The sequence below is a fragment of the Myotis daubentonii genome, chromosome 5, assembly GCF_963259705.1.
Source record: "Myotis daubentonii chromosome 5, mMyoDau2.1, whole genome shotgun sequence".
In the NCBI taxonomy this organism is placed as follows: domain Eukaryota; kingdom Metazoa; phylum Chordata; class Mammalia; order Chiroptera; family Vespertilionidae; genus Myotis; species Myotis daubentonii.
The window spans coordinates 31871218-31881510 of NC_081844.1; the positions used below are offsets into that span (position 1 = coordinate 31871218).

Genomic DNA, 10293 nt, shown 5'->3' on the forward strand with positions numbered 1-10293 from the left:
TGAAATCTCTGCTAGTTGATGCAGGCAGGGTCGGGGTGGGGTAAGGGTTTCCTCCCACCCGCGGTTGGTTTTCCCCTCCCAGCCCATCATCAGCCTAGCCCGGTATAGTGGGAGGGGTGAGTTAAAAAGCACAAGGGGCCCTAGCTGGTTTGGCTCAGTGGATAGAGTGTCAGCCTGCAGACTGAAGGGTCCCGGGTTCGATTCGGTCAGGGCACATGTCCGGGTTGTGGGCTCGGTCCCCAGTGGGGGGTGTGCAGGAGGCAGCCAATCAATGATTATCTCTCATCATTGATGTTTCTATCCCTCTCCCTTCCTCTCTGAAATCAATACAAATATATTTAGAAAAAAAAAAGCACAAAGGCTTGGCTGGTGTGGTTCAGAGGTTGAACATGGATCTGTGACCCAGGGGGTCACAGTTTGATTCCTGGTCAGGGCACTTGCCTGGGGTGCAGGCTCAATTCCCTCTAGGGGGCGTGCAGGAGACAGCTGATCAATGATTCTCTCATCATTGATGTTTCTATCTCTCTCCTTTCCTCTCCCTGAAACCAATACAAATATATATATTTTTTAAAAGCACGAAGGGCCGTAGCCCGTTTGGTTCAAAGGTTAAAGCGTTAGCCCATGGACTGAAGAGTCCCGATTTCTGTTCCGGTCAAGGGCATGTACCTCGGTTGCAGGCTTGATCCCTGGCCCTGGTATCAATGTGTCTCTCACATGTTTCTCTCTTTCCCTCCAATTTTTTTCATGTTTCTCCCTCTCTCCAAAGTCATTAAAAGAATGCAGCATTCATTTAAAACAAAACAAAACACAAAGGTGTCTCTCACTCTCATCACTCAGGAAGGGGCAGGGTCTTAGGAGCTTGGTGCCAGGAACCTGGACGAAGATAAGTATACGTTTCTTATTATCTCAGTGTCACAGGCCCCCCCTCTTCCTGGGACCCTGCATTTGCCCAGCTTCCCTCGCCCTCTCTCCCTCATTGCCCAGGGCTGGTTCCTGGGGGTGGGGGGGCAGGGGCGGCTCAACCCTCTGGGTGGCCTGGTCCACTGTAGGGGATCTAACCTCACCTGTGCTGAGCCCTGTCTCCAGCCGGGGCTCCCCTGACCTCCACACTCTAGGCCCAGCTGCCCCTCCACATCTCCACCTGATGAAGCACCTCAAACCCAGTGTGTCCTTACATTTCCTCTTACTGCCTCCCAAGTTGCTTCTCCCACCGGAAATGGAAACTCCATCATTCTCGGTGGTCAGCCTAAAAACATTCAGGTGTGACCAATTAAAAACCTATCCCAGCCCTAACCGGTTTGGCTCAGTGGAAGAGCACCGGCCTGCGGACTGAAGGGTCCCAGGTTCGATTCGGTCAGGGGCATGTACCTTGGTTGCAGTCACATCCCCAGTAGGGGGTGTGCAGGAGGCAGCTGATCGATGTTTCTCTCTCATCGCTGTTTCTAATTCTCTACCCCTCTCCCTTCCTCTCTGTAAAAAATCGATAAAATATATTTAAACAACAACCTCTCCCAGATCTGCACACTTCTCTCCTCTACCCAGGTCCAGCCTTATCATCTCGGACTTGGACCAGCGGTTCCCCTGGCCCTGGTCGGCACAGTCGCCAGAGGGCGCCGTTGAGCTCCTGAGTCAGGTTTCTCTGCCCACAGTCCTCCAAGGCTCCCCCCTCCCTGGGGATGGAGGGGGGAGAGCCCAAATCCCCTCTAAGGCCCACAAAGCCCTGCACAACCTGCTGGGTCCCCTCCCTGCTCTCACCTCCTCTCTCTCTCCTCCTTGCTCATCTGTTCCAGCCACACGGCCTCCTTACTCAGGCGACTTTGCTCAGGCCGTTCTCTCTGCCTGGAACACTTCCCCCCCCTGGTACTCCCATGGCTGGTTCCCTTACTCCTCTGTGTCTCAGCTCCAATGTCATCTCAGCATGGCCTTGGCTGCCCTATTTTAAACTTTAATCCCCTCCTAGCAGTACCAGCCCCTCCCCCTCCACTACCACTCTTCATTTTCTCACCCAATACATCATTTACTCTAAGGTTATGTTTTTCTCGGTCCATTTTCCCACTTTGAATGTCAGCACCATGAGGGCAGAGGTTTTTCCAGGAGAGGGACAGCCTGTGCAAAGGCCCTGAGGTAGAGGTGTGCGGGGTAGCAGCAGGTGTGGCTGGAGCTGAGCGAGGGAGGGGGCAGTGGGCAGAAGTGATTTGCGATGTGATTCATCCAGGCAGATGGTGGCCAGAGGGAAGCCCCAATCTTCTTACCCAAATCCCCTTAATACTTCCGCTGCACGGGTCACCCTGGGCCTCTCCTGCTCCAGGTGGCCACCATGCCGGGGCTGGTGGGTGAGGCAGGGGCCGAGAGCTGGAGCCAGGCCCCCCCACTGTATGAGGAATACCGCCCGCCCCCACTGGATGCCATCCGCCTGCCCAGGTATGTGCTGTACCTGCTGCTGGCTGCGCTCCTAGTGGTGGCTGTGGCCTATGCCATTGTCGGGCATCTCATCAAGGACCTCACCCACGACCTGGCCGGTGAGTCCCAACCCACCATGAGCCTGGCTTAGTCTAGTGCTGGGCCACTGGGGGGCGGGGTGTCTGAGGGCCTCCCCAAGTCAGGGCGGGGAGGAGGGTGGATGGGGACTTGGGGAGGCAGAGGGCCTCTATAGGTTGGGGGGGGCGGGGGGAGGGTGGGCAGGGCCTGGAATGCTCCTCACTAGCTCCTGCCACAGACTGGGCCTTTGGCCCAAAGCCAGACCAGGAGGACGCCCCCCGGGAGCTGCGCCCAAGCCTGGAGGGTGAGGATCTGGAGGAGCTAGACCTGCAGCTGGCCCTGGCCTGGCGGGGTGATGAGGACAATGGCGGGGGTGGTGAGGGGGCGCCTGCTGCAGCCCCCGCCCGGGCCCCCCACTGCCCCTCCATCGCCTTCAAGGAACCGCCCACCCGAAGCTCCTGGAGGCTGGACTGAGCTCGGGCCCAGGGCCCAGGTGCCACCCTCCTTGGCGCCGTACAGACTGGACCTGTGCTCCCGGAGCCCTTTCTCCACGGCTCTGCCCTGTCTTGCAGAGAACGTTCCCTTTCTTGGCTGCCAGGACACTGACTATTTCTACCCTCCTGCGCCCCCAGACTCCCAGAGTTTAACCCCACCCAGCCTCCAGCAAGCTGCAGGCCATCTGTACACCCAGAGTGCCAAGAAGATTTTAAAAATAATAACATTAGTAGCCAGCCCTTGCCTAGTGCTTAGTACATGCCTGCTATTGTGCTAAATGAGCCATTTCCATGTATTATCTCATTTAATCCTCTGAGTGAGACTTAGATGGGGAAATGGAGGCATACAGCCTAGAAATGACTTGTTTGGGGTTCTGCCCCCACTCACTCTTCTGAGCTCACCCACTTCCGAATACCACCCCCGCCCCCCGACTCCACACCTCATTCCCGGCTCCACTGCTCTGTTGCTGGATCTGTCTCTGGGGGTCCTGACTCCCCAATTAGCCTGCGAACTGGGGACAGCACCTGAGGCTTCCTTCCCTTCCAAGCTTTGCACAGGACAGACATACAGTAGGCGCTTCATATATGCCCGCTGGCGGGTCGAAGGGGGCCTGTTCGAGGGCTGGGTTGCCTGAGCAATGACACGCGAGTGGCCCATCCGCACGGTGGTTAGAGTCAGACCTCAGGAAAGTATGCAGTGAGCACTCCATAAGTGCATGTGCAATGATGCTGGCATTCTCCAGCCCCCAGCCTGCGGAGGTCTCACAAGCCTGAAGAAGGGCCAGCCCCCACCCCCTGGCCTCCCTCCCACGTGCCTGGGCTGTGGCTGTCCTGTGGCAGCTGGGGGGGGGCCCTCCTGCACTCCCGCAGGCCCCGTATCTAATCAACCCGGGGACCAAAGTTGAGAGCCTGAGTCAGCTGCCCAGGGTGCCCTGATCTCTGGCCACAGGGAGTGGCTGGGTTTGGTGGCGACTAGTGGCCCATCACTCATCCTTCCAGTTCAGCCCTCACCCTGTCAGTGACTGTGGGTCCCCAGGAGTCAGGGAAGCAGGATGAGGCAGAGCAAGCTGGTGGGGAGGGAGACCCAAGCTCTGGCCGTTCTGCACCTCCGCTGTGCTCCTGGCCGCCCTGCGCTTCTATAAATGGAGGTGTTCAGAGAAGGAAGCATGACACATAAAAGCGCTGAGCCTGGGCCGGGAAAAGGGCTAGGGCCACCCCGGCCTGGCCCGGTGGCGGGGAGCCTGGGGGACCTCGGCGTTGGCGGTCCTGGGCGGGCGCAGGGCGCAGGGGCCAGAGTCCCTGGGTTAATTGTTACACCAGGTCCAGAGTCTGCCCTCCTGGAGGGAGGGGGATGCCAACCAGGTAGGGCGAAGGGAGGGCCTGCCCCTGCCCCGGACCCACCTGCGCCTTATCAGGGGCTGGGCAGGGCCTCGCCCAGCCAAAGAGGACCGGGCTCGTCCGGACTGCACACTCCCGCTGCCGGCTCCTCCACGCCATGGAGGCCCTGAAGACCCTTCTGGTGATCAGCGCCCTGCTCCTCTTGCCCGCTGAAGCCCAGCAGGGTAGGGGGGCCCACCACGGGGGCGGTGGGTGGGGAGGGGTCGTGGGGACGAGCCCACCTCCCCAGGCTGGGTCCCTAGCACCTTTCCCTTCTCGGACACCCAGCCCCCATCTGACTAAGCAACCCGGACTGCCTTCTCCCCTTCACCTTTGGTGGGGCCCTACACTCCCCATCTCTGAGTCCCACCTCCCCCCACCTTCCAACAGCCACCGAGCATCGCCTGCAGCCGTGGCTGCAGGGCCTGGCTGCCGTTGTGGGGTTCCTGTTCATAGTGTTCGTCCTCTTGCTCGTCAACCGCATCTGGTGTACCAAAAGGAGGTGGGAGCATCTGTCCCCCCCCACCCCCCCACGCCCCCAGAGCCGCCTGTCCCTTCGCCCTTCACCACCCCTCCCCAAAGTGCTGGGCACCCCCTCCCACTTCTTACCCTCTCTGGTAAGAAGAGAAGGCCCCCATCTCTCCATTTCCCTGTTATTCCTTAGACTCCCATCCCACAGACCAGAATAGCCGTGCAACCCACCCCTCCGTGCTTCCTGGAGTTCATGAACCTCAACCCTGGGAAGACTGGGGTGAGGCTATCCCCACTTCCCATCCTTTACCCCCGTCTCCATCTCTCCTAAAGAGCTGAGGACGATGAATCCATGTTCATAGTGGAGACCAGGCCGTACCAGAGCACAGACCTGAGGTACTGCCTGTGTGAGTGTGTGTAGATGTGTGAGTGGGGGAGTCAGGGGGTCAGTGTGAGCCCCCTTCTGGGGGAAATGTGTGTGTACAAGTGACCTTTTTGCCCTTGAACACCTCAAGCACATTCCTGCCCCAGGGCCTTTGCACTGACTGTGCACTCTAATTGGGACCTCTTTCCCTATAGCATCTGGCTGGCTCCTCCTCAGTCGCTGCTCAGATGTTTTCTCCTCACAGCAGCCCATCCTGACCACCAGCTTTCCTGACACTGTGCCCCACAGCCATGGGGCCAGGACTAGGGGGCAAAGGCTTGGGGCAGGAGGGCAGGACCTGAGAGGTGCCATCCACCCACCCATCCACCCACCCATCCATCCTCCCACCTCCCACCTCCCACCTGGTCCTCCATGGGACAACTGAGCTTTAGTTTCTGCCTTTGTGAAGTGGAAATAACAAAGTTGCCTCATTAGGTTTTATTCTGAGGATTCAATGAAGACACTTTCTGTAAAACACTCATCACAAGGTCTGGCACAGGTAAATTTCCATTAAATAGGAGTGATGGTTTCTTATTGTGGTCTGGGGCCTTTGTGTCTCTATAGTAAAGAAGGCAAGAGAGAGGAGAAAAGGGCCAAGAAGGAAGGAGAGAGCAACTTGGGGCTGGAACTGGAGGAGTCCCAGGCGAAAGCCACGATCACCCCCATGTGAAGATTTCCTGCCCACCTCCTCCAGGCAGACCTCCAGAGATGCCTCTGTAACAGGTGACCTGGACCTGAAACGACCGAAATAACTACAGGAATACAGACCCCGAATGAAGAGGCTTGGGACCTGCCTCCCCCACCCCGCAAGAGGGCTCTTTGCCCTTTCCATGGTCTCTATGCACCTCCTTTCCGATTTGTCCTGTGTGGTGATTCTTACTGACGCGTGATGAAGAAATCCCCTACCTCCCACAACCTCATGGCTCCCCCGCTCCCACCCACTGTCTGGTTTCTTTTCCCTCTGCCTGATAGTTCTTGGTTAGAACCTCCCCCCTCAGGATCAATATGGGCCAAGACTGCCTCTTGGGAACCTGCATTAAATAATTGATCAGAGCCCAGCCAGTGTTGCTCAGTGGTTAACGTCGACCTATGAACCGAGAGGTTAGGGTTCAATTCCCAGTCAGGGCACATGCCCAGGTTGCAGGCTTGATCCCCAGTGGGGGATGTATAGGAGGCAGCCAATCAATGCTTCTCTCTCATCACTGATGTTTCTATCTCTTTCTCTTCGTTCTCCCTCCCTCTCCCTTCTCTGAAATTAAAAAAAAATACATTTTAAAAAAGAGAATTGATCAGAGCTGCCTAGCCAGTGTGGGTCTATGGATAGAGTGCTGCCAATATACCAAGAGGTAACATGCCCAAGTTGCAGATTCCATCCCCAGTGGGGGGTATGAGGTAGCCCATTGATGTTTCTCTCTCACATCACATTGATGTTTCTGTCTCTCTCTTCCTTTCTCGTCCCCTCTCTCTAAAACATATTTTAGCCCTAACTGGTTTGGCTCAGTGGATAGAGTGTCAGCCTGCAGACCGAAGGGTCCCGGGTTTGATTCTGGTCAAGGGCATGTGCCTTGGTTGCGGGCACATCCCCAGTGGGGAGTGTGCAGGAGGCAGCTGATAGATGTTTCTCTCTCATCAATGTTTCCAACTCTCTATCCCTCTCCCTTCCTCTCTGTAAAAAGTCAATCAAATATATTAAAAAAATATTTTAAAAAAAGAATTGATTTGCCCTGGCCCATTTGGCTCAGTGGATAGAGCATCGGCCTGTGGACTGAAGGGTCCTGGGTTTGATCCTGGTCAAGGGCACATACCTCAGCTGCAGGCTTGATCCCAGTCCCTGGTCTGGGTGCATGGGAGAGCAACCAATTGTGTCTCTTTCACATCGATGTTTCTCTCTCTCTGTCTCTCCCTCTCCCTTCCACTCTCTCTAAAAAATCCATGGAAAAATATCCTCAGGTGAAGATTAACAACAACAACAACAAATCGATCAGAGCCTTTCAGAAGGGCTTCTGTTGGGACCATTTCCCATGGGAGAGGCAGCTTTTGGTTTGGGGGCAATGCCCAGGCAGGTATGGAAGGAAGAGCAGGCTGCACAGATGACCTGGGCAGAGGAAATGCTTCCCCTGCAATCTTGATTTTGCTGCCCTGAGCCCGGGACTTTGAGACCCTAGGGCTGTCTCCTGGGAAAGTCCTGCTTCCTCCTCCCCCATGTCTGGGCCACTCTGTAACCGTTTCTGAGAAGTGGGTCTTGGAGGACAGCCTCAGGGCCCTGCGTTTTCTTGGGCTAGAAAAGCATTTTTCCTCCCAGTTTCCAGCCGCCCCCTTCTCCTCACTTTCTCTGGGCCCTGGACCTTGCCCTGGACGTTAGCCATTTCTGTCAAATCTTCTTAATGAGGATCTAGACACAGTACGGCATTTGGAGCGCCGTTCTGGGCCCATAGCTGGGGGTGGTAGGATTCCACCCGAAAGGCTTCTAAGACGCTTCCAGGATCCCCACCAGGTGGGCAGGAAAACCATGAAGAAACGAACGGAACAGACACCGTAACAGATGCTCCCACGGAACACCTGGCGTCTTTATTCTCTCAGTCTCCATCGGTACCTAATTAGCCCCATTTCCCAGGTGAAAATACTGAGGCTTAGAAAGAGGGGCAGGGCTCCCTGGCTGTTGTTGACAGAGCCATGATGGAAGTACAGGCTGCCCAAAATATGGGTGCTGGCAGGCTGTGGGTAAGGTGAAATTTGGAGGTTCAGGTGCTGGGGTGGTGGTGGTGGGGTTGGGGGTGGGGGTATCCTTTTCTTGCTGTGGTTCCCACCTGGGAGAACTGTGTCCCTCTGGGGTGCTGCCATCCACTCCCACAGTTTTGAGAGCCAGGAAGCCAGAGGGACCAGATTTGGGCTCATGTAGCTCCTACCTGGGTTCCAGCACTTCCTTCCTTTGCGAATTGGGCAAATGTCCTCCCCTGCCTGCGCCGGCGTCCCCTCTGGGCCATGGAAACCACAAGGGCGCAGGACGCAGTTCCTGGGAATTGTGAGGCTGGGACGGTGAGTGCTCATTAAACTGGGTTATCTGGGCCCCTCTCGTCTCCACAGCAATAGAAAAAGGAAGAGGAGACGGAGGGGGGGAGGAGAAGGAAGGAGTGGGCGACTAGGGAGGTGGGAGCTGAAGGGGAAAGAAGAGCCTCCAAACTGGGAGAACGGCGAACTCCTCCTCAGGAAGCCTCCACTCGCCTCCACCAGGCAGCGCCAGGGCTGCACCCTGTAAGCCAAGACCTGGTTCTGGGGCCAGCAAAATGGCTCCATCAGGGGGAAGTGTCCCTGAATGAAGAGGGCCCGGACCCACCCCAGTTCCCTCCTGGAGGGCTCTTTGCACGTTCCGAGGGTGCGACATACCCCCTCCCCAAGGTCGGTCTCCACCTGGTAATTTTTCTCACGCTCGGAGGGTACCCCTGGACAAAGAGCTCCCCACATCCCCGAGTCCCCCGCCAGCTCATCTCTCTACCCAGTCTGCATGGCAGGAATCTTTTTTACCCTCTGCTTGACTTCTGAATTCTGCTGCCCTTTGAATTTCATGAGAGAAGCCAGCTCTTCCTCCTGCCCTTCTACCTCCAAGACCTTTTGGGGTCCTGCTCCCACGAGTTCATAGGAACCCCTTGGCTCCCAGCCTCTCTCCTGGCCTCGGTTTGCCTCTCCGCTGCATGGGAGTGGTCCAAGCCCCCCTTTCCCCTGCAAAAGGGAAGGTGGGGGAGAAACTGCAAATGGTTCTGCCTGTCTTTGCAGGACCCAGGGCAGAGCCAGCCTCCCTCCTCCCGTAATCTTGCTTTTGCTATTCCTGAACATGAACTTTGAGCAGCTCGGCACGGGGACTGTTTCCCGGGAGATGAAGGCCCCTCCCCCACACGCTGTTTCAGGGCCCTGTCCTGGAAGCGGTGACACTCAGGAGCTGAGGTTTGGGGGTGCACAGCACCATCACCTCACTCTTCCTGTGCTGCACTGATGGTGCTGTGGGGCCCCAGGCAACTAACTTAACCTCTCTGTGCCTAAGTGTCCTGCCCTGTTAGAGGGGAGGAAAATAACGAGAACCACCATCCATTCCACTAGGATTAAATGAAACAATGTCTACAAAACTCCTGAGCACCGAGCCCAGAACCCAAAAGGTGGCTGATAAAGGCCAGCTTTTTGTTTTGCTGAAATGGTAACAATGGGAGCAGGGGAATGACACTTCCCTCTCAGGTCAGAGGGCGTGTTTTCTTATTTTGTTTTTAAAATCCTACCTGAGGATATGCTTTACAGATTTGAGAGAGAGAAAAGGAGGGAGGGAGGCAGAGAGGTGAGAGAGAAACATGGCCCTTGCGGTGCCCTGATCCCTCCACGCAGGTATGTGCTCTGACTTGTCATCAAACCAGCGACCTTTCGGACACGCTGACCCGCACCGGCCAGGGCCAGAGGGTGTGCTGACTGCAGCTCTGGGAATGTAGGAATCTTCGGCCTCCTGTCTCCTCTGTGCACAGTCCGGGGGTTCCCAGTGGCTGGGGTGCTGGGGAGGGAGGGGGAAGAGGGAGGGGCTGTCCGGACTCCTCTCTTTCTGCAGGTGGCAGAACCTCCCCACTAGGGGCCATCTGGAAATTTGGGGGGGAAATTTTTTAGGTTGTCACAAGTCTGCCTCCCTTTTATGGTATTTAGTGGGGACCCAGGATGGTGAGAAGCCTGCAGTGCTGGGATAGCCCCCCAAGCCAATAACTGCTCTATCCTAGGGCCAATGGTTAAAAACCACTGAGGCTTCCCTTGAGATGAAAGGCCAGAAGGAGGTCCCCAGCCAACCCCCTGAGACCCACAACCCAACTGAGCCCTCTCTAGCTGAGCTCCCACCCCAGATGAGTCCCCCCAAAAGCAGCTCCTGCAAACGCCCCCATTTCCACTGCGGGGAGGAGCTGGACTGGGGGGATGGGGATGGCGGTTTCTGAGTCCAGGTCCTCAGTCCGCCCACAAGGGGGTGCCAGACCCTCACTGCTGAGGGCAGGAGCAGCCCAGCATCCTAGGGCTGGAGAGGGGCGGGGC

At 56.7% G+C, this 10293-nt stretch overlaps 2 protein-coding genes across 2 annotated transcripts; both read left to right on the forward strand.

Annotated features, from left to right (window-relative positions):
* The first annotated feature begins 2275 nt into the window (after positions 1-2275).
* SMIM44 (small integral membrane protein 44) lies at positions 2276-3428 on the forward strand. Its single transcript, XM_059697206.1, has 2 exons — positions 2276-2519; positions 2717-3428. The coding sequence occupies exons 1-2, from the start codon at positions 2318-2320 to the stop codon at positions 2950-2952; spliced, it is 438 nt and encodes a 145-aa protein (XP_059553189.1). The 5' UTR covers positions 2276-2317; the 3' UTR covers positions 2953-3428.
* Positions 3429-4358: 930 nt separating this feature from the next.
* SMIM24 (small integral membrane protein 24) lies at positions 4359-6719 on the forward strand. Its single transcript, XM_059697207.1, has 4 exons — positions 4359-4534; positions 4740-4851; positions 5154-5216; positions 5809-6719. The coding sequence occupies exons 1-4, from the start codon at positions 4468-4470 to the stop codon at positions 5912-5914; spliced, it is 348 nt and encodes a 115-aa protein (XP_059553190.1). The 5' UTR covers positions 4359-4467; the 3' UTR covers positions 5915-6719.
* The last annotated feature ends 3574 nt before the right edge of the window (positions 6720-10293 follow it).